This window comes from Oryctolagus cuniculus, chromosome 10, assembly GCF_051225735.1.
Source record: "Oryctolagus cuniculus isolate XC-2025 breed Fujian yellow rabbit chromosome 10, ASM5122573v1, whole genome shotgun sequence".
In the NCBI taxonomy this organism is placed as follows: domain Eukaryota; kingdom Metazoa; phylum Chordata; class Mammalia; order Lagomorpha; family Leporidae; genus Oryctolagus; species Oryctolagus cuniculus.
Window position 1 is genome coordinate 101,796,659 of NC_142876.1, and position 26,516 is coordinate 101,823,174.

The 26,516-nt window shown below is 63.6% G+C and overlaps 3 protein-coding genes and 1 long non-coding RNA gene across 16 annotated transcripts in view; 3 read left to right on the forward strand and 1 right to left on the reverse strand.

Moving 5' to 3' along the window:
- Window positions 1-13,038, forward strand: part of CELSR3 (cadherin EGF LAG seven-pass G-type receptor 3) — a 27,070-nt gene extending 14,032 nt beyond the window's left edge. For 2 of the 4 annotated variants that reach the window (XM_008260614.5, XM_008260612.5), the window contains 19 exons: window positions 175-269; window positions 452-661; window positions 919-1,114; window positions 1,338-1,493; window positions 1,793-1,955; window positions 3,202-3,369; window positions 3,599-3,725; window positions 3,817-4,023; window positions 4,261-4,435; window positions 4,618-4,730; window positions 5,136-5,215; window positions 5,645-5,768; window positions 6,114-6,230; window positions 6,320-6,468; window positions 6,655-6,764; window positions 7,100-7,258; window positions 7,794-7,997; window positions 8,622-9,507; window positions 10,640-13,038. In XM_008260614.5, coding sequence (XP_008258836.3) covers window positions 175-269; window positions 452-661; window positions 919-1,114; window positions 1,338-1,493; window positions 1,793-1,955; window positions 3,202-3,369; window positions 3,599-3,725; window positions 3,817-4,023; window positions 4,261-4,435; window positions 4,618-4,730; window positions 5,136-5,215; window positions 5,645-5,768; window positions 6,114-6,230; window positions 6,320-6,468; window positions 6,655-6,764; window positions 7,100-7,258; window positions 7,794-7,997; window positions 8,622-9,507; window positions 10,640-10,667 — 3,467 coding nt within the window. In that variant the 3' untranslated portion in view covers window positions 10,668-13,038. The remainder of the gene's footprint in view (window positions 1-174; window positions 270-451; window positions 662-918; window positions 1,115-1,337; window positions 1,494-1,792; window positions 1,956-3,201; window positions 3,370-3,598; window positions 3,726-3,816; window positions 4,024-4,260; window positions 4,436-4,617; window positions 4,731-5,135; window positions 5,216-5,644; window positions 5,769-6,113; window positions 6,231-6,319; window positions 6,469-6,654; window positions 6,765-7,099; window positions 7,259-7,793; window positions 7,998-8,621; window positions 9,508-10,639) is intronic. The other 2 variants (XM_051852442.3, XM_008260613.5) reach the window with 2 other exon arrangements.
- Window positions 11,734-14,725, reverse strand: LOC127492443 (uncharacterized). Of its 3 annotated transcripts, none has more exons than XR_016214845.1 (2): window positions 14,150-14,725; window positions 11,734-12,945 (listed from the first exon to the last, which is right to left on the reverse strand). It is a non-coding gene; the product is annotated as an uncharacterized LOC127492443 (long non-coding RNA). The 3 variants fall into 3 exon arrangements; XR_016214844.1 differs by having other exon boundaries at window positions 11,734-12,948; XR_016214843.1 differs by having other exon boundaries at window positions 11,734-13,270.
- SLC26A6 (solute carrier family 26 member 6) lies at window positions 12,945-24,405 on the forward strand. Of its 8 annotated transcripts, XR_016214842.1 has the most exons (23): window positions 12,945-13,212; window positions 14,732-14,890; window positions 14,973-15,112; window positions 15,240-15,350; window positions 16,168-16,331; window positions 16,468-16,632; window positions 16,722-16,874; window positions 17,173-17,255; window positions 17,342-17,489; window positions 17,655-17,768; window positions 17,874-17,951; window positions 18,220-18,315; window positions 18,412-18,518; window positions 18,656-18,725; window positions 19,529-19,621; window positions 19,986-20,090; window positions 20,462-20,554; window positions 21,130-21,306; window positions 21,440-21,494; window positions 21,731-21,867; window positions 22,077-22,141; window positions 22,450-22,502; window positions 24,283-24,405. XR_016214842.1 is itself a non-coding variant. In XM_051852456.3 (21 exons), exons 1-21 carry the CDS (start codon window positions 13,154-13,156, stop codon window positions 22,089-22,091), a joined length of 2,322 nt encoding a protein of 773 aa, XP_051708416.1. In that variant the 5' UTR covers window positions 12,945-13,153; the 3' UTR covers window positions 22,092-22,368. The 8 variants fall into 8 exon arrangements, 6 of the variants coding, with proteins under 6 accessions (XP_051708416.1, XP_089162439.1, XP_089162435.1 ...); XR_007921921.3 differs by lacking the exon at window positions 24,283-24,405 and having other exon boundaries at window positions 22,450-22,770; XM_051852456.3 differs by lacking the exons at window positions 22,450-22,502; window positions 24,283-24,405 and having other exon boundaries at window positions 22,077-22,368.
- On the forward strand, window positions 23,553-24,994 carry TMEM89 (transmembrane protein 89). Its single transcript, XM_002713348.5, has 2 exons — window positions 23,553-24,486; window positions 24,802-24,994. The coding sequence occupies exons 1-2, from the start codon at window positions 24,193-24,195 to the stop codon at window positions 24,985-24,987; spliced, it is 480 nt and encodes a 159-aa protein (XP_002713394.1). The 5' UTR covers window positions 23,553-24,192; the 3' UTR covers window positions 24,988-24,994.
- Window positions 24,995-26,516: the final 1,522 nt, after the last annotated feature.

The window sequence follows — 26,516 nt, forward strand, 5'->3', positions numbered from 1 at the left end:
TCAGGAATTCCCTGGCCAGCAGCTGGTCTTGGGCTGCTGCATCCAGTGGTACAGCCCTCGTTGCCTACTCTGATGGGCTCTGCCTCAAGGATTCCCCCTGGGGTAGAGTGCTGGGGCAGCTCCTCAGCAAAGCCGTCGCGGCCTGGGGCCTGAGCAGGGGTTGCCCACCCGCAGGTGCTGCCGTGCGGCTGTGTGATGAGGACCGGGGCTGGCTGGAGCCCGACCTCTTCAACTGCACCTCCGCTGCCTTTCGAGAGCTCAGTCTGCTGGTGAGACTGCCCAGCCCTTACCCCCGCACCCAGCCCTCCACAGCACCCCCAGGGCTGGGAGGCGCCCGTCTCGTGCTCCAGAGCTTTCCCTCTTTGCCCTTTTATCTGGTCACGCCCTTCTCCCTGGGAGGGAAAGGCCTCAGGGACCATAAGAGTGCCTGCTCCCACCCTTGTCCTGGCAGCTGGATGGCCTGGAGCTGAACAAGACAGCCCTGGACACCCTGGAGGCCAAGAAGCTGGCTCAGCGACTGCGGGAGGTGACTGGCCACGCTGGCCACTATTTCAGCCAAGATGTCCGGGTCACTGCCCGCCTGCTGGCCTACCTGCTGGCCTTCGAGAGCCATCAGCAAGGTTTTGGACTGACAGCCACCCAGGATGCCCACTTCAATGAGGTAGAACTGTGTCCTCTATTCCCAGTCCCCTGGCCCAGGGCCCCCAGCCCTGTGACCCTGGCTCCCAGCTCGGGCCCCTCCTGACCTCTGGGGAAGTGAAGGGTCCCAGCCTCTCCCTCTTTCTTTGTCCTCTTCAGCCCCTGCCCCCTTGCCTCTTGGGGCCCCTGTGAGCACGTGGTCAGTCCCCTCCTGCCTGCCCCGTTCCCTCATACCTCTCCACCACCTGGCTGAGCCCCACTCCATCTCCATCCTCCCAGAATCTGCTGTGGGCCGGCTCTGCACTGCTTGCTCCGGAGACGGGAGACTTGTGGGCGGCGCTGGGGCAGCGGGCCCCCGGGGGCTCCCCAGGCAGCGCTGGGCTGGTGCGCCATCTGGAGGAGTATGCAGCCACGCTCGCAAGGAATATGGAGCTCACGTACCTGAATCCCGTGGGGCTGGTGACACCCAATATCAGTGCGTGGTGGGTGGGGCAGGGCAGGGGGCCGTGAGAGGGCAGGGACCTGGAGGTCTGAGGAGCGGGACTGTGCTACCACCCTCATCTGCAGGCACAGGCCCTGCACTGGTAGCAAGGATGATGTGGACCGTGGGACTGGGGCGCAGGATGGGGATCAGAGGGCATGGGAGCCTCAGCTCGGGAAGGCGTCCTTGATGGGCCCCACCCCTTTCCTGTGGGCAGTGCTCAGCATTGACCGGATGGAGCACCCCGGGCCGACCCGAGGGGCCCGCCGCTACCCCCGCTACCACAGTAACCTTTTCCGAGGCCAGGATGCCTGGGATCCTCACACCCACGTGCTGCTGCCTTCCCAGCCCCCGCGGCCGTCCCCATCTGAAGGTGAGCCCTTGGGTGCCCCCATGGCTGGGTCTTGTCTCCTTGTTCCCTGGTCAGACACCGAGTCCCCTTCCCCCAGCCCATTTGCCACTTGCCAACCCTCCACTACATACCTCGCCACACCCTCAGCCTGCCACGCCTGTCCCTCACCGCAGACCACCCCTCCCAGGCCTTGACTGTTCCCTCCCTGGCTGCAGCCCCCCGGCCCCCATTCTAGATCTGCAGGGAAGAGATCACCGTGCATGGCGCTGGGCTGGTTGGCGGTCACTGACGGTGGCTCCTTCCCTCCCCTCCCCCCGCAGTTCTGCCCACAGGCAGCAGCGCAGAAAACTCAAGTGTGGGCCCCCCGCCGGCACCCCCGGAGCCCGAGCCCGAGCCTGGGATGTCCATCGTCATCCTCCTCGTTTACCGCACCTTGGGTGGGCTGCTCCCTGCCCAGTTCCAGGCCGAGCGGCGAGGCGCCAGGTACCGTGGGTGGAGTTACTTCAGGCCCTCACCCCTGGGCTTCCTGTGAGCTTCCATCCAACCCAGCTTCTCCTTTTGTGGTGGGCAGATAAGGAGGTTCAGAGATTCTTCTTCTTCAAAAAAAAAAGACTTTTATTTATTTATTTGAAAAAGAGTTACAGGCCGGCGCCGTGGCTCACTAGGCTAATCCTCCGCCTTGCGGCGCTGGCACACCAGGTTCTAGTCCTGGTCGGGGCACCAGATTCTGTCCCGGTTGCCCCTCTTCCAGGCCAGCTCTCTGCTGTGGCCAGGGAGTGCAGTGGAGGATGGCCCAAGTCCTTGGGCCCTGCACCCCATGGGAGACCAGGAGAAGCACCTGGCTCCTGGCTTCGGATCAGTGCGGTACGCCGGCCACAGCACGCTGGCCACGGCGGCCATTGGAGGGTGAACCAATGGCAAAGGAAGACCTTTCTCTCTGCTCTCTGTCTCTCACTGTCCACTCTGCCTATCAAAAAAAAAAAAAAAAAAAAAAAGAAGAAGAAGAAAAAGAGTTACAGAGAGGGAGAAAGAGATCTTCCATCCACTGGTTCACTCCCCAAATGGTTGCAATGGCCGGGGTTGTGTCAGGCTGAAGCCGGAAGTCCTGAGCTCCATGGAGGTCTCCCATGTGAGTGCCAGGGTCCCAGTACTTGGGTTGTTTTCCGCTGCTTTCCTAGGTGCATTAGCGGGAGCTGGATCGGAAGCAAAGCAGCCGGGACTCCAGCCAGCAGCGCTCATCTGGGATGCTGGCATCACAGGCAGCAGCTTAGCCTGCTGCGCCGCAGCACTGGCCTTAGATAGAGATACTTCTGTGCACAGCTCCAGGGAGCTGTGTCCGTGCTGTGCTCCGAGTGGGACAGTCCCTGGAGCTGTGCAGAATAGCAAAGCTTAGGCTGACAGACACAGAGCCGCAGGTGGGGGCAGTCCCATCCAAGAGGGGTCTGTGATCCAGGTCCTGACAGAGCAACTGGCCCACAGAGGCAGGCAGGCAGGCTGGCTGATGGGGAGCAGGTGTGGGGGGAGGGAGGGCAGTTTGGAGCCAGCAGGGCCCGACCGTCTCAGACCCCAGTCTGGGGAGTGAATGTGAAATGGCGCACTGAAGGCTTGGGGGGTGGTTCTCAGACTAGCATCCACCCTAGGACACTTGGGACCATGGGCCCGCTGTGGTGAGAGGGGTGAAGACAGGGAGAGGTTGGCAGACACCAAGCTCGGATGGGTGTCTCCGTAGGCTTCCCCAGAACCCTGTGATGAACTCCCCGGTGGTCAGCGTGGCCGTGTTCCATGGGCGCAGCTTCCTTAGTGGGCTCTTGGAGTCCCCCATCAGCCTTGAGTTCCGCCTGCTACAGACGGCAAATCGGAGCAAAGCAATCTGCGTGCAGTGGGACCCACCTGGCCCGTGAGGATCCCACTCTGGAAGCCCCTGGTCCCTCTGGTAGCCCCTGGGAGGTCACTTGTCACTCCAGCCTTCCCCCGGGTCCTCACTAGGTGGCGCTGTGCAGCGAGGCCCGTAAGGAATGCTGCTCCCCCATCCACACATTCTCAATGCCTCCCACAATCTCACCACCCCCACCCCTCACTGGGGCACCCCAGAGGGGATGGTGGCTCTGACTGTCCCACGGCTGCAGGGCGGACCAGCACGGTATGTGGACGGCACGGGACTGTGAGCTGGTGCACAGGAACGGGTCCCACGCACGGTGTCGCTGTAGCCGGACGGGCACCTTCGGGATCCTCATGGATGCCTCCCCTCGTGAGGTGGGGCTGCGCTGTGTCCTGGGGAAGAGTGGGGAGGTCAGAGGGCAGGAGGCTCTGCCCAGCACCTCAGTGACCGTCTCTGTCCCCCCAGCGGCTGGAGGGGGACCTGGAGCTGCTGGCTGTGTTCACGCACGTGGTCGTGGCACTGTCCGTGGCTGCGCTGGTGCTGACTGCGGCCATCCTGCTGAGCCTGCGCAGCCTCAAGTCCAACGTGCGCGGAATCCACGCCAACGTGGCGGCTGCCCTGGGGGTGGCAGAGCTCCTCTTCCTGCTGGGGATCCACAGGACCCACAACCAGGTGCAGGGCCAGGGCCAGGGGACCTGTGTCCTCATGACCCCACTGGCCCAGGAGGGCCCCCTGGGGCCAAAGCTTGGGGTCGGAGATTGGGGATGCAGGGGTGGGGACCAGGGTTTGGAGCAAGAAGCTGGGGTAAGGTGTTGTGGCTCAGGGGTCCTAGGTGGGGAACAGATGCAGGGCGTGGGTGTCAGCCGTAGGGCGAGGCAGAGGCCCTGACCCCGCCCTCCCTGCCTGCAGCTGGTGTGCACCGCGGTCGCCATCCTCCTGCACTACTTCTTCCTCAGCACCTTTGCCTGGCTCCTCGTGCAGGGGCTGCACCTCTACCGCATGCAGGTTGAGCCGCGCAACGTGGACCACGGGGCTATGCGCTTCTACCACGCCCTGGGCTGGGGTGTCCCTGCTGTGCTGCTGGGTGAGAGCCCTGTCCACTCAGAGCTGTCACCCCGACCCTGTCCCTAGTCCTGATCGTGAGCCCCAGCCTCATCCTCCCCTCCTCCTGGGGGGAGGAGAAAGCAGCTCCGCCCTCACCCCTCTTCTCCCCACCCATGGGAGGGTCTCTAGAACCCCCTTCCAGCCACCGCTTCTCTCCCCAAGGCCTTGCTGTAGGCCTGGACCCCGAGGGCTACGGGAACCCTGACTTCTGTTGGATCTCCATCCACGACCCCCTCATCTGGAGCTTTGCCGGCCCTGTTGTCCTTGTCATCATGGTGAGTGCCCTGTGCTGGGGTGGGGTCCTGCAGGGTGCAGTGCCGGGCACGCTCCAGCTTCCTGGACTCCCTGCCTCTCTGTTGTCTGGGTGGGGAGTGGCCACTCCCCTCTCAGCCGTCCCGGAGACGGGGGCAGGGGTCAGAGACTTGGCTGCCCCTCCCCGCCTGTGTGCTGTCTCTCCGGCTCCGTCTGCATCTCAGTCTCGCTCTGCTCCCCCACCTCTGAGCTTGCGATTCGAGGCTCCCCTGCCTGTGTTTCTGATTCCTGCCTCTGGGAGCGTGTGTGTGTGCATGGAAGAACTTCTCACTGGCCCTGCCTCTGCCGTGAGTCTCTGTCCCGGCTCCCTCTGTCTCTCACTCCCTCTGTCTCTCCGTCTCTCTGCCCTGCTCCGCCCGGCCCCACAGATGAACGGGACCCTGTTTCTCCTCGCTGCCCACACATCCTGCTCCACAGGGCAGAGGGAGGCCAAGAAGACCTCTGTGCTGTGAGTCGGGGGCTCTCAGGAGCGCGGGCTCCTCCTGGGAGGGGTCTGGGGCCCCCAGCACATCCCCAAATCCCAGAGGAAGGGGAGGAGCTGCACCTGCCCTGGCGCCCTGGCTGTCTGCTGCTCTCCTTGCCTCCTGGGCCTGCCAGGGTCTCCTTACGGCTTGGGTGGTTCCCTTCGTCCCTGCCCCGTGCACCCGGCCCCGGCCCCCGTGTTCTCTCTCACGTGGATGTCGTTTTTCCTCGTCCCCTCGTGGCTCGCTCCTCCAGGGGTGCTCTCCTTGCTCCTGGTGTGACTCCCACCTCCCCTAGTATCCTCCCGAGGCCTCCATGTTCCTGGGAGTTCCTTTCATTCCATAGTCCCAGCGTGGCCCCTGCGTGTCGTCCCGTGTCCCCTGCATGAGCGTGACCTCGCGTGTCCTCACGGCAGGCCCCTCCGCAGCTCCTTCCTGCTGCTCCTGCTGGTCAGTACGTCCTGGCTCTTCGGCCTCCTGGCAGTCAACCACAGCGTCTTGGCCTTCCACTACCTCCACGCCGCACTCTCTGGGCTCCAGGTAGCTCTGGCACCCCTCCCCCACCGCAGCCCTGCATCACTCTTCCTGGATGACTGTGCCGTCCCCGGACACTGGCCCCGGCCGCTGACCCAGGCCTGGAGCTACCTCTCAAGTAGATACGGGTCCTGCTCTGACCGCTCTGCCCTGGCTGTCTCTCCCTGACTCCTCTCTGGGGCCCCCTCCCCGGGCTCCTCGCTATTCGCGCTGACCTGCAGTGACAGCTCCCTGCTAACCGGCAGGGACTGTGAGCTCTTGGTGACTCTCTGGCCTTCGCCAACTCTTCTGACCCTCTCGGTCCTTTGCTGACCCCTTACCGAGCCCACACCGACCCTTGCTAACCCACAGGGCCTGGCGGTGCTGCTTCTCTTCTGTGTGCTGAACGCAGACGCACGGGCCGCCTGGACACCAGCCTGCCTGGGCAGGAAGGCGGCGCCCGATGAAGCAAGGCCAGCACCTGGGACGGTGAGGGAGTCGAGACGGGCACCGGGGGGCTGGGGTCAGAGGCCCTGTCAGGGCTGGCTCACGCCCCTGTGCCCACCCCCGTCCTGTAGGGCCCTGGGGCCTACAACAACACAGCCCTGTTTGAGGAGAGTGGCCTCATCCGCATCACGCTCGGAGCCTCCACCGTCTCCTCTGTGAGCAGTGCCCGCTCTGGCCGGGCCCAGGACCAGGACAGCCAGCGGGGCCGCGGCTACCTCAGGTGAGTGGAGGAGTCGCCTCGTGATGGACACGCCGGCCTTACTGGGGTTGGCATCATGAGGTGCCCCTCCTGCCACATACCAGGGACACCCCCTAGCCATTCCGCACGCAGCTGGGAACCCAGAGTCCCGCCAGCCTCAGGCGCTCCATCACATCCTTCTCTGATGGGGGGCTCCTGCGTTTCCAGGGACAACGTCCTGGTTCGACATGGCTCGGCTGCTGACCACACTGACCACAGCCTCCAGGCTCACGCTGGCCCCACGGACCTGGACGTGGCCATGTTCCATCGAGACGCTGGTGCAGTTGGGGGCCTGGGAAGGGAGGAGGGAGGCGGAGGCGGAGGTGGAGGCTCTCTCCCCTGTCCCCCTTTCTTCTGCCCTACCTGGAGCAGTGGCTCACTGGGGTGGGCGAGCTCCCCCCAGCTTGCTACCACAGGAGGCTCCTATACCCCAAGTCCTGGTTCTCCCAAGCCATCCCGGGGAAGTCTCTGCCCCCCCCCCCCACTCCCACTCTGAGCTCCGCCCAGATCTCTGCCCCAAACCCTTGCGCCCACCCTCCAGACTCCTTACGGCCGAGCCCCTCGCCTCCCCCGCTGCTGCTATACCCTCCTGCCCTGCCCTTCCCAACTGCAGGTGCAGACTCCGACTCCGACAGTGACCTGTCCCTGGAGGAGGAGAGGAGCCTGTCCATCCCATCTTCAGAAAGCGAGGACAATGGCCGGACACGAGGGCGTTTCCAGCGTCCGCTACGCCGGGCAGCCCAGAGTGAGAGGCTCCTCACCCACCCTAAAGGTGGTGGAAGTCCTCTGACCCCGTGCATGACCAGGGACCCTCCCCTACTTTCCATTAGATGCGGGGACCCCGCCATCGCCTGAGCATGCCTGGGCTGGCCCATTGGGAACCTCTGGGGTCATCACTGGTACCGCATGCACCTGTCCCGTCCTGCGTCCTGGCAGTGCTTGGGGGACTGTGAACAGCCTGGGTGGCACAGGTGACGAAGTGGCCTGTTATCCCTGCAGCCCCTCATCTCCCCGGCAAGCTGAGGTTCAGCCTGGGCTCCCTGGCCCCTTAGTCCTCAGGTTCCTCCACCTCCAGTGTCTTTCTAGCTCCAGTTAAGGGTGGGGAGCTTGTCAGCTACCCCTTTCCTGGATGCCTCCACTAGCCTCGCAGGAGACGCCCTCCTGTTGCCACCTGTGCTCAGTGAGCACAGCCAGGGTGTCAAGGGTCACTCAGGTCAAGGTCATGAGTCTGGGTCACAGGGGCATGAGTCAGTGGGGTCAACACAGCGGGGCCATCAGCTCCTGTAACACCTGCCCTGGCTCCGCAGACGTGGACGGCAATGACCTCCTGTCTTACTGGCCAGCTCTGGGGGAGTGCGAGGCGGCTCCCTGTGCACTGCAGACTTGGGGCTCTGAGAGACGCCTCGGCCTGGACAGCAGCAAGGACGCCGCCAACAACAACAACCAGCCAGACCTGGCCCTGACCAGTGGGGACGAAACCTCCGTGGGCCGGGCGCAGCGCCAGAGGAAGGGTATGATCCCGATCCTTGTGTGTTGCAGGAACCCTGGGTGCTGCCCGTGCCCTGACCCAGGCGCTCACGGCTTCCTCATTTCAAACCCCGGGGCCCCTCCCATCTGGGGAACGTCCGCTCCTCTGGCCTGCTTCACAGTTCCCAGGGCGGCCCGCGTTCTAACTCGGGAGCTCCTGTCCCACGGGGACACAGGACCCCAGGGGTTACTCCTCCTCCAGCCGCAGTCAGGACCCGGACCCTGAGCCCCTGCTGTGCGCTGGAAGCTTCCTGTCCCTGCTCTCCTGCCTTACAGGGACCCCCAGAGCTTCTCCCTGTCCCAACCCGAGGTTTCGGCCCCTCCCTTGCATCTCAGGGGACTCCTGCCTGCCCCTTTGGCCCAGGCCTGTATTGCCGGAACCTGGCAGCTGCCCCTCTTCCAACCTGGGGGAGCTTTGCCTGTCCCGCACCATGGGGACCGCCCCCGCCGGATCCCTGCATCTCTGCCTCTCCACTCCCACCGCTGTGCTGCTGCCTCCCGCCCTCCCTAGGGGTGTCTGTTCCCAACCCAGTCTCACAGGGACCACAGGGGCCGCCACACCTCTCCATCCAGGGAAGTCTTGTGCCTGTTTTTTGTCCCTTCTGTAGGCATTCTGAAGAACAGGCTGCAGTACCCACTGGTGCCACAGACCCGAGGCGCCACTGAGCTGTCCTGGTGCCGCGCAGCCACCTTGGGCCACCGTGCTGTGCCAGCCGCCTCTTACGGCCGCATCTATGCTGGTGGGGGCACGGGCAGCCTCTCGCAGCCGGCCAGCCGCTACTCTTCCCGAGAACAGCTGGACCTGCTCCTCCGGCGGCAGCTGAGCCGAGAGCGACTGGAGGAGGCCCCTGCTCCTGTCCTGTGCCCCCTGAACCGGCCAGGTTCCCAGGAACGCCTGGATGCTGCACCAGGCCGCCTGGAGCCCAGGGATCGGGGCAGCACCCTGCCGCGGAGGCAGCCGCCCCGGGACTACCCTGGCGCCGTGGCTGGGCGCTTCGGCTCCCGGGATGCGCTGAACTTAGGGGCACCCCGTGAGTGGCTGAGCACGCTGCCTCCACCCCGCCGCCCCCAGGACCTGGACCCACAGCACCCGCCTGTGTCCCCGTCTCCCCAGAGGCAACTCTCAAGGGACCCCCTCTTGCCATCCCGGCCCTTGGACTCTGTGTCTAGGAGCTCGAACTCTCGCGAGCGGCTGGACGAGGTGCCTAGCCGGCACCCCTCCCGAGAAGCACTCGGGCCACCCCTGCAGCTGCTCAGAGCTAGGGAGGACCCAGCCAGTGGCCCCAGCCACGGCCCCTCCACAGAGCAGCTGGACATTCTCTCCTCCATCCTCGCCTCTTTCAACTCCTCGGCCCTCTCCTCCATGCAGTCCTCCAGCACGCCTTCAGGCCCTCACACCACTGCCACACCTTCCGCCACAGCCTCTGCGCTTGGGCCCTCCACTCCGCGCTCTGCCACGTCCCACAGCATCTCAGAGCTGTCGCCGGACTCAGAGTAAGCACGGTCCAGCCACTGTGCTGTCACCTGTGTACCCTGTCCCGGGTCCCACCACAGAGTGGGGTGGGATGGGGTGGGGTTGGGAGGTGCAGGCTACCCCTGGTTCTGCTCTCACAGTTGGGGGGCTACAGGCTGGGGACAGCAGTCTGGTAGGGCATGGGGGTGTGACCAGCAAGAACTCCCCAGCTGTGTGCTGGGAACGTGCCACACCTCCCTGCAGCTCCCGGGGAAGGAGGGGAGCTGGGTGCCTCCCAAAAGCCTTGAGCCAGAGGAGGGGGAAGCCCTAGAAGCAGGAGGCGACCTGGTCTTCCTGAGGGACAGGGAGGTCTCACCTCGGGCTGTATGGGGTGCCAGGATGTGCCAGCAGACGAGCAAATCATGCATTCATTCACGGATTCCTTCAGCCAGTGTGAAGCTCCTCCTGCCTGCGGGCACGGTGGAGGGGGCTCCCCGGAGTTGAGCTGGGACCTGGTGCATTCAGGCGCCTGTGGGGCAGCCATGGGACACGGTGTGCGGGCCTATCGGCAGTAGCTGCGTGCACAGGGCTCAGAGAGGGAGGGGCTCAGGGCTTGTCAGGTCTTGTGAGCCCAAAGGGGGGCTGAGTCGCTCTGAGAAGATAGTTGCTTCATGCTGTGCAGGGTTGCAGGGTGAGAGATGGCTGTGGGGGGAAGAGGGCCCCGTGGGTGGGGCCAGGGCAACTGAGCAGGACCCAGTGGTGAGAGAGGAGGGGTGGGGTGACAGGAGTGACCTACAACCTGGTCCCACTACCATCCAGCCTTGGGCCTGGTTGTGTGAGAGGTGGGCTGGGGGCCGAGCCGGGGTTCAGGCTCTGGACTCACGCAGGTCTGAGTTTGCGATCTGTCCCTACCTCAGTAGCTGTGTGACCCTGGGCAGGTTCTGTGCCTCTCTGAGACTCAGCTTCTTCATCCATGAAGGGGTCTACAGTTCTGAGATGTGAGATTTGTGAGACAGTATCTGCCAAGGGTATAACACAGCAGGTCTTACAGAAAAGGCCCAGGCGGCCAAGGAGCCTTGCATCTGGCTGCAGGACTGAGAACCCTGGAGGGGATACTTGGGGGAGGTGAGGTCCACTGAGTGATGCCTATGATTTCCATCTCTAACTCTGCAGAGTTCCCAGAAGCGAGGGTCACTCCTGAGGGGCCCGCGGAGTGAAGGAGGAAGAGCAGAGGGCGATGGAAGATTTGGGCTAAAGAAGAGGCTCCAGGGGTCGGGGCCAACCCCAAGGCAGCCTCTGTCCCAGCTCCCAGCCCTGTGGAGGCGGTGCTGAGGCTGCGTGCATCTGTGAGCATGCCCATGGCAGGTGCAGGAGGGAACTGAAGGGAGGACTTTTATACGTTTTGTACCTTTGTAACCAGAGAGAGATGCTTATGTTATTTTTCAGCTCTTCTGACTCCAGGGGTCTGAGCTGGGCTGGGAGGGGGAGGGGACAGGATGAGATGCAGAGTTGGGCCCCATGTGGGTCCCTGGGAAGCCCTGTGCTGTCTCCTCGCATCTTACAGCGGTGGGGTCAGACAGGTGGCACTGAGGCCCTCCTCCCACCCCACCACGCCCCAGGTGGATCTGGATATTGTCGGGGCCCAAAGTGCAGAATTGATCTTTGCTGTTTCTCCAGTGCCCCCATCCCAAGGCCAAACTTCCGGGCTGGGGGCTGGTCTTGAAAACAGGGGTCCTCCGGCCTCCTCAGGGGCACCCGCTCCTGCCACCCCTCTCGGTGGACGTATGTGTTTAATACGTGGAGTCCTTGCCACTTGCTGCCTTATGACCTAGGACGGATGCTGTGGCGCGCTGGTGGAGCAGCAGATGTCGTGTTTACAAAGCAAGGCTTCCCTTTCGCCCAGGGGAGGGCTCAGGCCTCTGCTCAGACATTCCTGCCCAGTGTGGGTCGGGGTCATTGGGCAGCCCCCACCCCTGCCCTGCTCCCCGACGCTGCCCCCCAGGGGTGGATGGGAGGGTGAGCAAAGGGAGCAGAAGCAAGGGCATTCCAGACCCAGAATGTAGGTGCCACTGCCTCCCGTGTTTACAGGATCCTCCCTGGCCCTGGGCGCCGGGGCTGCCTGCCAGAAGTGACTCAGTTCCACGCTGCTTTACTCCCTTCAAAAGGGAAAACCGACTGTTCGACTCTGTCTGCAAAACTCCCACTCTTGTAGCTTTGTCTGATGTCCACCACTGGGGACTTTAACGTTTCGTTACTTTGTTTACAGGTTGAGATTTACAACATGTTTTTTTTTACTTTGTTTACAACTTGAAACTTGGAACTTTTACACTTTGTTTACAGTCGAGGATGTCCCCCCCCCCTTGTTTACAAGTGAAAGGTAGGGAAAGCGGAAGAGGGACTGGGAGGACCCACCTGTGAAGACCCTGGACCTGGCCATCTTGAGGGGGTTTCTAAGCTCAGCTCTCCCAGGCCAAAGCTCCACCCTGGTTTAATAGCAGACCCAGAAGGCCTGAGAGTAAGCATCCTCTTACCACGTGGCTGTAGGGCTGGGGGTTTGGTGCAGACACCTGCTCCCCTCCCCCGGCCCCATGCAGTTTCCAAGGAGATTAAGAATTCTGCTTCACTGACTGGTGCCAAGTCCCACCAGCCAGGACCCCACCTTCGTTCCCCACAAGGACGCCAGCCCTCGAAGCGCAGAGTGGCATCCTCGCTTGTCCTAGGTTCTGTAGATGCCCCTCTCCGGGGGTCTCCCCACTCCGGCCCAGCGTCCCCTCTCCCAGCTGTGTAAATTGTTCCGTGAAGCCGCGCTCTGTTTTGGGAATAAACTTCTATAGAAAACAGTTGCTGGCTCTTTCTATTGGGGGGGGGGGGTGGCCAGTGGGAGACACTCAGGCCAGACTGACCTTTGGAAGCAATCTGAGTCCTCGTCCCCAAGAATATCCAGCTATTCTTAGCTCACTTCCTGGGAGATTTGGACCAGGTTCCCATCTCCTCGCTCTGAAAGCCCTCACCTTGGGATGGGAGCCTGAGGTGGGGGACCGGTGCTGTGGGGAGGGTGCCTGAGACTGCAAGCCTGGGGCCGAGCCAGTCCCAGGAGCTGTGTAGTTGCTGCCTTGCCCGTTGACAGCACCGACCCCTTGCCAGCCTCTCTCAAGAAGTCAGGGTTCTCCACTGCTCAGGCGGGAGCCCTGAGCATAGCCCCACGTCTGGGCTGAGCCTTCTGCCTTGGGGACCCTCTGCGCAGGGTCTCGGAAAGCCCGAGGGTGATGCCCTCAGCGACAGGCATAAGAAGCCCCACGAACCTGGATCCATCACCGAAGATTTACTGAGGTTCCTGGCCTCACCCGAGGCCTCGCAGCCATTCAGGGATTTCTGCTCCTTCCGCATCGACCCTCTGTAAAGCCAGGACTCAGGATCAGCTCCATCCCGCTCAGGAGCCTTGGAGGCGCGGCTTCCCGGTTCCCGGTTTGCAGTCCCACCTGCTGGGGGCCCAGGATTAAGTAAACCCGGCTGAAGGGCACAGTCCCGGCGGCGGGAGAGGAAGAGGTTAAACCTTCCCTTCCGCCCACAGCGCGTCACTTAGGCCACGCCCCTACATGCTGATTGGCCCCAGCCTTCCCCAAGCCGCCTTCGCGCCGCTGGCCGGGTCGACGCAGCCTTCCATCGCGTAGCGGCCTCTCCTTGAAGATGTCGGAGCAGTCGCCGCAGGGCCCCGTGCGGGCCGTGAGGCTCTCGGATGAGGCGGGGTGAGTGCAGGGCGCGGCCTTGGTCCGCGTGGCGAGGGCCCCCGGCCTGGGTTGGGCTCTGAAGAGGAACCCCCAAGCCCAGGTCCGGGGTGAGCACGTTCCAGCTGCCACGCCCAAGTTTGCTGCCGCGAGGATTTCCTAGAAGCAGGCGGCAGCCAGCCCGTCTGCAGCGAGGGCTGGGGGCGGCAGATGGCGCGTCCCCAGCCCGAGATTGCGTGCGGAGCAGCGGGGTCCCAGAGGTGCGCCCGCTGGAGGCGGCGGGGCCGGCCGGGATGTCTCCACGAGAAGGTCCCAGGCCGAGGCTTGTGGACCAGTCTGGTCCTGAGTCCACACCTCCCTCAGGGCGCGGCGAGTCCCGGCCCCTAGAGCCCCAGCCCTCCCGGGGGAGGGGCCAAGGGCCGAGGCTCCGCCCCCCGGCCCGCCAAGGGGAGGGAACCCTTTAAGAAGACCTGAGTGACTCCCGGGGCAGAGAAGGGGCCCTAAGATCTCGGCGAGACAGCGGTGGCCGGAATCCCCGCTCCCTGCTCCGGCCGAGACATCCCGGATAGAGGCCCTTCCCGGTGAGCTCTGGCCCCCCGAGTGGGGCTCTCTCCCAAATCAGAACTTTCCTGACGGGTGAAAGCTTCGGAGCCCCCTCCAGGTGAGCTCTCCCCTCTTTCTGCAGGAGCCTCCCCCAGTCAGAGCCCCTGGTCTCAGGGAGAAGCCGCTGGGCAGATGAGAGATCTCCCTCTCTCAGCTCTTGCTGGGTCGGGACTTGCCTGGCTGGCCAGAGTCCCTGGAGGCAGGATTGGCAGGATCTCCCCGTGCAAGCTCCTCTTCCCTGGACAACCGGCCCTGGACTCCAGGGGGACCCTTCCCCCACGGAGAGCTCTCCACTCCAGCAAAGGCTCCCTCCTCTGCGGAGACCCCTCCCCTTCCCAGACTAGGCTGAGCTTACCTGCAACTTGGGCCCCGGGGGGCTGGAGTCCCAGGGGCAACCAGGCCCCGACACTGACCCTCCCTGGAAGGAGAGGGTGTCTGCTGGCGGCCTGAGGCCCGACGAGAGAGTGGCTTATGGAACTGGGCCTCTGGCTTGCTGGAGGCCTTCCTTGGTTGTGCTCTGAGCCAGCCAGCTCTGGACTCACGGGGCAGCTGGATAAGGACTCTGGGACTGGACAGGGATTGGCTGGGGAAGGCAAGGAGTGGGGGGAGGGGCTAGGAGGTGCAGCGGACCTGGACCTGGACTGGTGGATCGATCAGGGCTGGGCGGCCACACCTAGGCTAGAGATGTGGATCGTGTCCATCCTGTTACCCCTTCATGAGGGACTTTGGTCTAGAAAGAGGCTTCCAGTAGCCAAAGTTCAGGGACTGCCCCTGCCTGTGTGTGGGCATGGGGCCCGAAGGGTGAGCTGGGGGCTGGGCCTACCTTGATCTTTGGGCCTGGAGAAGTCAGGCAGGAGAGTCCATGCTCCCACGTGGATGTGTGGGGAGGTAGGCCCAGGGGTCCCCTCACTGTACCCCTGTGGTCTTGCCACTCCAGACCGAGGGACACACAAGCACTGCTGTCTGCAACACAGGCCATGGAGCTGCAGAGGCGAGACTACCACGTGGAGAGGCCGCTGCTGAACCAGCAGCAGCTGGAGGAGCTGGGGCGCTGGGGCCCAGCGCCCAGGACCCACCAGTGGCGAACCTGGTTGCAGTAAGATCAAGGGTGGAGGTCTGGGGGTGCTGGCAGAGCCCAGGTGGCCCCTGTCCCTGACAGCGGCTCCTCATGTCCTCAGATGCTCCCGTGCTCGGGCCTATGCCCTCCTGCTCCGGCACTTCCCCATCCTGGCCTGGCTACCCCGCTATCCTGTGCGTGACTGGCTCCTGGGTGACGTGTTATCTGGCCTGAGCGTGGCCATCATGCAGCTCCCACAAGGTGAGCTACTTGCAGGGCCTCGCCTGGGAGCCGCCATGGCCTGCGACATCCTGGCCCCCAACCCAGGGCTGGGGCTCCCTCAAGCTTTCTCTACCCTCCAGTCTGCGTCCTCACCACTCCCCCGCAGGCTTGGCCTACGCGCTCCTGGCTGGATTGCCTCCTGTGTTCGGCCTCTACAGCTCCTTCTACCCTGTCTTCATCTACTTCCTGTTTGGCACTTCCCGGCACATCTCCGTGGGTAAGTGGAATCAGGCCTTGCTTTCCAGGGGGGCTTCCATCCGCCATGGAGGACAGGGTGAGGGCAGGCTGAACAGGGCAGAGAGCCTGGGGAAGAGGGCAGCATTGGTGATAGGTCACTGGGAGGCAAGCCCAGGGACTGCCCCAGGCAGGACCAGGCCGGTGACTGCGGGATCACAGGTTCAGGGTGACGCACAGCCCTGTCTCAGGAGGATGTGAGCAGATCAGCTGGAGCAGCTGTGACTCTGTCCTGCTCCACAGGGAGGCCGATGGACCCAGGCAGCGCAGGCTTAGCTGGTGCGAAGCCAGCATTTCGTCTCCTCCTGCCCCGGCCAGGCCTCGCTGCCAGCTCTGCCCCCATTTGTACAGCCTCAGTCTGAGGATGTTTGTCCAAAGCTGGGTTGTCTGTGTGTCTCTGTCTCCCCCACCCCCCACCCCATCTTTCTCTTTTTATTTTTTGTAACATCTTTTTCTCTTTTTTTAAAAAAATTGATTTTTTTTTTGAAAGGCAGAAAGCTTCCATTTACTGGTTCGTTTCTCAAATCCTCAAAACGATCAGGGCTGGGCCAAGCTAAAGCCAGAAGCCTGGAACTCTAACCCGATGTCCCACATGGGTGGCAGGGACCCAAGCACCTGCGCAATTGTTTGCTGCCTCCTCGGGTGTGCGTTAGCAGGAAGCTGGATCAGATGCCGAGGAGCTGGGTGCAGGCACCCCAGGCAGTGACTTAGCCACTCTGCCACACACCGGCCCTGCGTCTGGGCCCTCAGTGCAGGGTGGTGTCCTCCGGCCTTCAGAGCTGCCCTGCCCTGTCCTGCAGGGACCTTTGCTATCATGTCCGTGATGGTGGGCAGTGTGACAGAATCCCTGGCCCCGGATGAGGACTTCATGGACATCGCAAATTCCACAGTCAACGAGACTGCCAGGGACACCTACCGGGTGCAGCTGGCTTCCACGCTCAGTGTCCTGGTTGGCCTCTTCCAGGTGCAAGCCGGTCAGGAGTATGGGTCCCCCACGGCTCCCCTGGGTGCCTGCCCGCCCCCAGTCCCACTTGCCCTGGGGTCCTCTGCAGCCACCCCAGGACCCCCGTCTCCCCTGACCATCCCCGGCTACCCCGCAGGTGGGGCTGGGCCTGGTGCACTTCGGCTTCGTGGTCACCTACCTGTCAGAGCCTCTGGTGCGCAGCTACACCACGGCTGCGTCCGTGCAGGTCTTCATCTCGCAGCTCAAGTACGTGTTTGGCCTGCAGCTGAGCAGCCGTTCTGGGCCACTCTCCCTCATCTATGTGAGTGAGGAGGGGCGGCGGGCCGGGCGGGCTGGGCGGGCCGGGGTCCCCCGCCCCCGAGTGCCGGCCGTGACTTCCCCTCTCCTCAGACAGTTCTGGAGGTCTGCTGGAAGCTGCCGCAGACCGTGGTCGGCACCCTGGTCACCGCGCTCGTGGCGGGGGTGGTGCTCGTGGCCGTGAAGCTGCTCAGTGAGAAGCTGCGACGCTACCTCCCGCTGCCCATACCCGGGGAGCTGCTCACGGTGCGGGGCCGGGCCGGGCCGGGGCGGGCGAGCGAGGCTGCATCCCTGCCGGGGCGGCCTCCGGGTGGGCCCTGGGAGGGTGCCCAGGTGCCAGGGGGCCCACAACAGAAAGCCCCACGCTCTCTTCCCCTGCCCCTAATAGCATCTCTGTCTTCCCGGAATTGTGTGTGTCTCTCACCCTACTGATGCCTCCCCCGCCCCCCAGCCCCTGCAGAAGGCTCTGTCCCAGGGTCTCCCCGCCTCTCTGGGACCATAAGGCCCACCCGCCCCCGCCCCCTGACCCCGTCTCTCCCCACAGCTCATCGGGGCCACGGCCATCTCCTATGGTGTGGGCCTACAGCAGCGGTTCGGGGTGGATGTTGTGGGCAACATCCCAGCAGGGTGAGTGGTAGCTCCATGTCCCAGTAGGAGGGGCTTGGGCAGCCAGGGCCTGCCCCTGCCTGTGGCCTCACCGTTGTCTCTCCCAGGCTGGTCCCTCCAGTGGCCCCCAACCCACAGCTCTTTGCAAAGCTTGTGGGAAACGCCTTTGCCATCGCTGTGGTGGGGTTCGCCATCGCCATCTCGCTGGGGAAGATCTTCGCCCTGAGGCACGGCTACCGCGTGGACAGCAACCAGGTCCGGGTGACGCGGGACCCGTGGGGGGGCCGCCGGGGGCGCTGAGGGTGAGAGGACAGCAGCCAAGTCTCTGGAGGCCCTTGAGTGGGGGTGGAGGTTGGGGACAGTAGGACACTGACGGGCATGACTGGCGAGTGTCCTGACACCCACACTCCCCCCTCCCAGGAGCTGGTGGCCCTGGGCCTCAGTAACCTCATTGGGGGCATCTTCCAGTGCTTCCCCGTGAGTTGCTCCATGTCTCGCAGCCTGGTGCAGGAGAGCACTGGGGGCAACACGCAGGTGGGTGTCAGGTGTGGGCGTGGGGGATGTACCCCGTGAGCAACACTACTCTGCCAGAGCCACCCCACCCCTGCTCACCCCCACCTCTGCCGCCCCTCCCCCCAGATCGCTGGAGCCATCTCTTCCCTCTTCCTCCTCCTCATTATTCTCAAACTCGGGGAGCTCTTCCGAGACCTGCCCAAGGTGAGCCCCTGCCCTAGCCGAGTTCCAGGTGAGGGGTGGCACTGCAGGGTCATCCTGGGATTCCAAGACCAAGTTCTTTGGGGTGAGACTTGATGTCCAGGACCAAGGGTTGGGGCTGCGGACCCACGTTGTGAGGGCCGAGTAGGTGGTCCTTGCCGGCAGCTGGGGTTGCGCTCAGGCCCTTGAGGCCAGACGGGTCATGCCCAGGGCCAGGCTGGCAGCCCCAGGTGCCTCTCAGCAGCCCCTGGTGGCATTCCCCTCCCCCCAGGCAGTCCTGGCCGCTGCCATCATCGTGAACTTGAAGGGCATGCTGATGCAGTTCAAGGACATCCCCTCCCTCTGGAAGGCAAACCAGATGGATCTGGTAGGAGCCCTGGGCGACAAGGGCTGGGACGGGGCGCACGGGGACTTCAGCCCCAGTGGCCCCTGCAGACCCTTAGCCATTGCCCTTCTGTCCTAGCTCATCTGGCTGGTGACCTTCGTGGCCACCATCCTGCTGAACCTGGACCTCGGCCTGGCTGTTGCCATCGTCTTCTCACTGCTGCTCACAGTAGTCCGAACGCAGCTGTGAGTTGACCGTTTCTGTGCCCCGCCCCCGTTCCTGCTGGAGTGGGGGTCAGTGCCACACGAGCCCCCTCCCGGCTCTCCCCACTGTGGCTGCCTGTCTCTGCCCCCGCCTCTTATGGCCACTCTCTCCTCCGCAGACCCCGCTACTCTGTCCTGGGCCAGGTGACAGACACGGATATTTACCGAGACCTGGCCGAGTATGCAGAGGTACTGAGAGGATGGTGTAGGTAGGCCCTGTCCATCCCTTGCACCCCAGCAGGGACACTGGGCACTGGGAGTCGCAAGCCATGAGTTTGGGTCTAATGACCCCCATCGTGGTATAAGGGGTTGGGAAGAGCACCCAGGGTCAGCAGTGTCCCAGGGCAGGGACCTGGGGCACTGGGGTGTAGGGGAAGCTGTTCCCTGATCTGCCCAGTGGACCCCAGTCCCTACGTCTCAGGCCTGGCCCTGGGAATATGATGGGGAGGGGACAGAGGGATTGGGCTCCGGAATCAAACAAGCCCATCCTCCCCTGCCCCCCGACGTGGAGTATGGGGGTCTGCACACGGCTGGGTCAGACAGGAGGTGGGGAGGAGCCAGGGCAGCTGGGAGTGGGAGAAGGAAAGGCGGGGCCACGTCGCTGTGCATGCTGGTTGCTAAGCACAGAGCCGGGCTAGGGGCAGGGAGTGTCCAGGAGGGACAGGGTTCAGCACAAAGGGAATCGATCCCAGGGAAGGGCCGGGGACCCACGAGGACTGAGCCTGGCCGGGCTTGTGGCAAAGGGCAGGAGACGTGCAGGGTGTGCCCAGAGGCAGCCCTGTGGGGCCGGCTGAGAACTGGGCAGGGGCGGGGGAGCCAATGAGGAGGAGGATGCTGCTGCGGCCTCATGGCCCAAGCCACCAGGAGGATGTGGGGCACAGAAGCCTGGGAGTCGGGGGCACAGGGCTCCCTGGGTCGGGGGAGGCAGGAAAACAGCGTGCAGGGCAGGGAGAGGACGGCTCTGATAGCTCCAAAGCCACCCTGCTCCCCAGGCCAGGGAGGTCCCCGGCGTGAAGGTCTTCCGCTCCTCGGCCACCCTGTTCTTTGCCAACGCTGAGTTCTACAGTGACGCGCTCAAACAGCGGGTGAGGCCGGGGTCCCGGGGAGGGGCGGCCGGGTCCCTCCCTGGCGGGTGAGGCCGGGGTCCCGGGGAGGGGCGGCCGGGTCCCTCCCTGGCGGGTGAGGCCGGGGTCCCGGGGAGGGGCGGCCGGGTCCCTCCCTGGCGGGTGAGGCCGGGGTCCTGGGGAGGGGTGGCCGGGTCCCTCCCCGGTGGGTGAGGCCGGGGTCCCGGGGGAAGAGCGGCCGGATCCCTCCCCGGTGGGTGAGGCCGGGGTCCCGGGGGAAGAGCGGCCGGATCCCTCCCCGGTGGGTGAGGCCGGGGTCCCGGGGGAAGAGCGGCCGGATCCCTCCCCTGCCTGGAGTGCCCAGCCCCCTGACCTGCGCCCACAGTGCGGGGTAGACGTCGACTACCTCCTGTCCCGGAAGAAGAAGCTGATGAAGAAGCGGGAGCTCCAGCAAAAGCGGCTGAAGAAAAACAAGCGGCCCCGGACCCAGGCAGGGCCCCTCTGAGCCAGGACTCCTGGCCTCTGCCCTTTGCCCTGCCCTCTGTCCCTCTCCTCTTTCCCCTGGCTGCTGGCCCCTGCCCTGCCGCTCCCTACCCCTGCCCTTCCTCCTACTCCTGGCTCTACCCTCTCCCCCTTATCTTCATCCTCCCTGTCCTCCTGCCAACCCCGGGGACCCTGCAGCATCCCCCGCAGGTCAGGGTGTCCACAGCTGTCCCCAGGATGGGTCCGAGCCCTGCAGCCTCTGTGGGCCAGACTCCACAGCCTCAGGTCCTGACCTTCCGCCCTCCCGCCTGCCTGCCTGGCTTGGTTGTGCTAAGCAGCTGAGAGGGCTCTTTGCTGTCTCCCCCATCCCTGGCCTAGGCTGCTCCGTCCAAGGACACCTCTGTTTCCGTCAATGTCAACGCCAGCCCGGAAGACATCAAGAGCAATGATGTGGATGACTCCAGGGCCAAGGTGAGGATGGAGGTCAAGGAGAAAGGGCCGACCCTGACTCGCAGAGATGCAGGTGCCTCCGCGTGTCCCCCAAGGACAGCTGGGGTCCAAAAGTGCTGTTCCAAGGCAGGCGTGGGGGGCGGGCCAGGCATGGTGCAGGCCCATGTCCAGGGAAACACCGTGGAACTGTGCTGGTGGCTCTCTGGTCTGTGGTCGCAGGCCTGGATGAAGACCTGGCATCTGTAGATGTCAAGGACCCCACAGTCTGTGCTTGTAGGCGGAGGGAGGGACTCGCATGCGCAGAAAGCAGTGTAGGCGCCGAGGGGGGGTGCCGAGCCCAGTAGACTCAGGGCGGATACCGAGGCGCCTGCGTGTATTGTGGCCTGGCCGAGGACTGCACATGGCGTCCCAGCATCCGTCCTCGCGTGTCCCCACATGTACTGGACCTCCGTGTCTGTGTCCTCGTGTGTCCCCTGCACGCCCCATGTACATGCATGCTCTCACTTGTGGCCCTTTGTGTCCCTGCTCGCCTGTGTGCCTTCCCTGCCCCCACCTCCTCAAGAGCAGTCCCTTGCAACAGGTCTGTGTCCCCACAGGTAAACCCAGCAGCTGAACTGGAGGATGCAGTGGCCAGCAACCAAGAAGACGCCAAGGCCCCAAATGGGTCCACGCTGAAGGCCCTGGGCCTGCCCCAGCCGGACTTCCACAGTCTTGTCTTGGACCTGAGTACCCTCTCCTTCGTGGACACTGTGTGCATCAAGAGCCTGAAAAATGTAAGGATGCGGGGTGGGCCCAGGCCCCTTCAGCTGCACGCTGACCCTGAGGGCGCTCTGAGCCCCCCGCGTCTGCCGAGTCCCCGCGCCGAGTCCCGCGCCTCCCTCTGAGTCGGGCCCTGTTCTGCTGCAGATCTTCCGTGACTTCCGGGAGATCGAGGTGGAGGTGTACATCGCAGCCTGCCACAGTGAGTGCAGCGGGCACGGGGGCAGTGGGCCGGGAAGCGGGGCGGGGGGGGGGGGCCCTCTGGGCCAAGAAGTTTGCGGGGCAGCGGCTCTGGAAGTGGAGGCCCTGGGTGTGCTGGGAGGCAGGAGTCACAGGTTAGGAGTGACTGAGGGCTTAGCTACAGTCCCTGGGGCGGCGGTCAGGGGTCAAACGCTGGACATGCTGCCGGAGCCTGGGGAGACCCGTTCCTGCCGACAGGCCCTGTCGTCGCCCAGCTGGAGGCCGGGCACTTCTTTGATGGATCCATCACCAAGCAGCATCTCTTCGTCTCTGTCCACGACGCCGTCACCTTTGCCCTCCAGCACCCGAGGTCTGATCCCAGCAGACCTGTTTTGGTACGTTGACCTCTGGCCCACTGAGTTGTTTTTGTTAATCTCTTGCCTGTCCCCACTCCGACCCAGGAAATCCATCCTGGTGGCCAGGGCTCTGCCCGCAGTGGACCAACTGCCTTCCCCTCCTGCCCTTGACTAAGGCTGCTCCTTGGGGTGGGTTGGTGCGTGTCCTTGGGAAACTGACTGGAGCCTCCCCTCCTCTGTCTGTCCAGGCCACCAAACTCTGACCACGCTGCCACCCTGCCTGAGACTGCCTACCTCCAGAGGCTGTAACAGGGTATCCCTAAGAAGCCCCCCTCCCTAACCCACCCCCAGCCACCTCCAGGTGCTACCCTGGAGTCCTCTCCATGCACATACACAGAACTCAGGGATGGAGGTCCTAGGACTCCAAGTTCAATGCTCCAGGCTGGGGACAGGGTGTAGCAGCCAGGCTGGCCTTGGTTGGGCACAGGGAGGGAGCCGATGCGTATTTTTAGCCTCAGGAATAAAGATTTGTCGGCTCAACTCCAGGCTCTGCCGTGGTATGGCGGGGGGCTGGGCCAGGGCCGTGGGAGGTCCACAGCTTTGGCTCCTGACCCTTCTTAGGCTCCAGAGTGGAGACTGGGGTCCCAAGCTGGAGCACGATTCGGGACAGCAGGGTAAGACGGAGAGCAGAGAGGGGAGCGGGGGGCCGGGGGCGCGTCTCGCGCTCACGCTTCTCCCATGCCGCGCACAGCTGTCAGCTCCCCCAGCAGAGCTGCTTCTAGGGATCAGTTCCATTCTGGGGGATACCTCAGCTGGACAGGATGGCCGCCACCAGGTGGCCCCAGGAGAGGCCAGTGAACCCCTTAGCAGAGGAAGCACTACTGTCCTGGGTGCTGCCAGTCTGTATTCCGAAACGAGAATAAACATCACAGGCTTCCTGGGTGCCCTTACTGCGCCTGCTCACATCATCAGATCACCTGGCCTTGGCAGAGCCCCGCCAGCCAAGGAGCGTGTGCTGTGAAATCCCAGCCGTGGGCGTGCGGCCCAGCGGGCGGATTAGCTGAGCGCTGGGGGCGGGGCCTCAGTGTGCAGGCCTGGAATGCTGCCAGCACCCACCTGGGCTGCCCAGTGAGTGTGAGCTGAAGACATGCCAGAACAGCACCAGGCTCAGGCCACCCACTTAAAACATACAACCCGTGCTGCTTGTCAGGTACTACCTGGGCGCCAGGCCATGTGCTGGGCACTGGGCACAGGTCCCAGAGTGGACAGAGGCCACCCTCCCTTCTGAGTCCCCGCGGCACCCTGACCCAGCCCTGTTCTTATCGGGGCCCGCGGCGGCACCTGGCACTCCTCCCCGGCAACCTCGGCGCCCAAAGCCAGGGCTCTCTGTGTGCCCAGGTCACTCCATGTCCTGGCGCAGAAAGGCACACTTGGTAAATATTGGCTGAGCGAGGCGGATGTGCCGGAGCAGGCAGCTGGCAGTGCCCTCTCAGCGGGGAGAGAGGGACGCCTTAGAGAGGGGGGCTGTGTTTCGCAAGGTGGTCACAGGCGGGAGGCTCGGGGGCAGGTGACGCCGTGAGAAGGTGACTTTCCAGGAGCGGGAGAGGGAACAGCAAGGGTGAACAGCAAGGCCAGCCTGAGGCAGGAGCAGCAAGAAGGGTGAGCGGGGAGGGAGACGGGAGATGTCACAGGGCAGCACCAGCTTAGATATTAAAAAAAAAAAAAAAAAAAGTTGATTTTTATCTACTCAAAAGGCAGAGTAACAGAGACAGAGACAGACAGAGGTCTCCCATCTGCTGGTTCACTCCCCAGGAGCCTGGAACTCCATCCTGGTCTCCCAAGTTGGTGGCAGGGATCCAAGGGCTCAGGCCGTCCGCTGCCTCCTTCCCAGGTGCATTAGCAGGGAGCTGGATCAGAAAAGGCAACCTACGCTCTGGGACATAGAATGTGGGCGTGTCCTGCAGTGGCTTAACCCCATGCCACGCCTCCAGCTCTCACTGGGACTGTGGGAGGAGCCACTCTCGCTGTGGGGGGTGGGGGCTGTGAGGCCGAGGCCACGTGGAGAGGTCCCATGAGCAGCACTTGCTTGTTGGTGTGGGTGGAGCAGCAGGCTCTAGGGGCTGTGGGGTGGTAGAAGTTAGGGGTGGAGGACAAGAGGGTGTCCCTTCCCCCTTGGCCTGCCAGGCCAGCCAGGGGAGTAGGCCTCGGCCGGCTATCCTCCTCCAGCCCCCTGCCCACCCAGGCTAGGGCCGAGCTGCCTTGTGCTGGAACTGCTGGCTCAGCCAGTCCTGCCTGCTCCTGGGGGAGGGGCGTTTGCCTGTTGCCAGGCGCCCAGGTTCCGGCCACTGGGCACTGGCCGCAGCCATGCTGCCCGCGCTGTCCTCGCTGCTGTCGCTGCTCCTGCTGACAATGCCTGCTCCCTGCCGTTCCTGGACCCGGCCCCTCTGGTACCAGGTCGGGCTGGACCTGCAGCCCTGGGGGTGCCAGCCAAACAACCTGGAGGCCTGCGGGCGCAGCCTGGGCTGTCCTGGCTACTGGCTGGGCCTGGGAGGAAAGAGTATCTACCCCGTGGCTGGCGTCACGATCACCACCACCATGATGCTGATGCTCAGCCGGGTGATGCTGCACTGGTGGCGTTCTCAGGGCGCTAAGGGTGAGGTGAGCACAGCGCCTCTGGCCCCTGCCCGTACCCCCAGCCCCCGCACCATTGTCCCGCGTCTGTCCACACCTCCATTGTCCCATGCCATCCCCTACAGCCGCCTCCCTTTAGTACCCCCACTCCTCCTCCAGTCCCCGTGGGCCCTCGACCCCCAGCCCACTACAGACCCTCAGCTGGCCTCCCTCACCCCCAGGCTCCTGTCTCCTTCAGGCACCGCCCTGAGCCCCCACACCCCAAGCCCTGGCTCCGCGGCTGCCCCTTGCTGCGCCTCCGTCCCATCCCTCTGCCTCACTGCTGCCCCCTGCTCTTCTCAGGATCCGCAGGTGACTGTTGGCCCCTGTGGGCCCTGGAAACAGCGGCCCGTGGTCTCAGACCGCGCCATCGTCCGTGGGGTCCTGCACATGCTGGATGCCCTCCTGGTCCACATCGAGGGCCACCTGCAGTGTCTGGCCACCCAGAAGCAAATCCAAATAAAGGAGACTCCCACCCAGCTTGGGTGATCCGGCACACGCTTCTCCTTGCCTGAGCTCGGCCGGGGCTTGGTCTGTGTGTTCGTTCTAGACAGGCTGGTCTGTGAGGCCTCGGGGCCCCGGGTGCGTGGGCAGGTGGGGCCCAGGCTGACTCACACTTCAGGGAACCACCACTTCCTCTCTAAGGATCTCACAAGCAATTCCGGACCTGACCAGTTCCAGGGGGGACCCCAATGTGGTAGAGACGAGACCATCAGGGCTAGCTTGGGGGGCTCCAGGGAGGACTTCCCGGAGGATGTGACAACATGGCTCAGTCCTGAGGGGGAATGGAGGTGGGGACAGGTGGCCCAGGTGCAGCCTTGGTCCAGCCAAGGCCATGTGCTGTGTCAGTGCCCCATGCACATCCGTGGGTGTGGGCAGCACTACATCATGAGAGACCTCGGGGGCCAAGGGAGGGTTGCAGTCTTCTCCAGTCTCAGCGCAAGTCAGCAAGGAACCTGGGCAGCTGCGAGAGCAGGAGACAGTGAAGAGGCTGGAACGAGACCTCGGGGCTCTCCGGAGGGGACTGAGAGGGCCGGTCCTCGGTCACCGTGGGGTGGCACCCACTCCTTTGCTTCACCCACCCATCTCTGCCTCAGGGTGAGCTGTCCTCATGACATCAGTCCTCCAAAAGCCACCAATAGGCAGCTGGCTCTGGTTTCCTTCCCTGGCTTGCCTGGATGTGGCTGATCTACTCCCCAGATCCTCGGCTCCCACCCAGCTCGAGCCCACCTGGCCTGTGGTCGGGACAGGCTGTAGTCCTGAGTGGCCGTGGCTCCACAGAGCCTGGAAGAAGATTGAGGGTCAAATCTTCCCAGGGGAGCCCTCAGCCCCTCTCCTGCCTTTCTCTTGGCATCCATGTGCCAGGTTGACTTGGGCCTGAGACATGCTTAGGGCGCCTCTTTTAGAAAAACTACAACATTATGAATTGAAAACTTCGATGGGCTGGCATTACTGTCATGCAGTGCTGCCAGCATCCCATAATGGAGTGCCGGTTTGAGTCCTGGCTGCTCCGCTTCTGATCCAGCCTCCTGCTAATGCACCTGAGAAAGCAGCAGAAGGTGGTTCAAGTACTTGGGTCCCTGCCACCCACATGGAAAAACTGGATGAAGTTCCTGGCTCATGACTGTGGCCTGGCACTGCCCTGGCTGTTGCAGCCATTTGGAAAATGTACCAGCAGACAAAAGATCTCCCTCTCTCTCTCTCCCACTCGCACTCTGCCCTTCAAATAAATCCTTAAAAAAAAATCAGACAAGGGAATTAAAGGGGCTGATGCTGTGGCGCAGTGGGTTAAGCCACTGCTTGAGATGCTGACATCCCATATCGGAGCACTAGTTCCAGTCCCTGTTGAACATGACTCAAGTGCTGGGGACCCTGCACCCATGTGGGAGACTCAGGTGGAGTTCCTGGCTCCTGGCTTCAACCTGGCCCAGTCCCGGCCATTGCAGCCATTTGGGGAGTGAACCAGCAGATGGAAGATTCTCTCTCTCTTTCACCAAAAAAAAAAAAAAAAAGTGGAA

What these genes read in the sequence shown, in the direction of transcription:
- SLC26A6 (XM_051852456.3), top strand. Translation starts at nt 13,154, where the DNA reads ATGTCGGAGCAGTCGCCGCAGGGCCCCGTGCGGGCCGTGAGGCTCTCG. An exon ending in TACCCGGGGAGCTGCTCACG is followed by an intron (nt 16,875 to 17,172) that starts GTGCGGGGCCGG and finishes CTCTCCCCACAG; the next exon opens with CTCATCGGGGCCACGGCCAT. An exon ending in AGGCAAACCAGATGGATCTG is followed by an intron (nt 18,316 to 18,411) that starts GTAGGAGCCCTG and finishes CTTCTGTCCTAG; the next exon opens with CTCATCTGGCTGGTGACCTT.
- TMEM89 (XM_002713348.5), top strand. Translation starts at nt 24,193, where the DNA reads ATGCTGCCCGCGCTGTCCTCGCTGCTGTCGCTGCTCCTGCTGACAATG. An exon ending in CTCAGGGCGCTAAGGGTGAG is followed by an intron (nt 24,487 to 24,801) that starts GTGAGCACAGCG and finishes TGCTCTTCTCAG; the next exon opens with GATCCGCAGGTGACTGTTGG.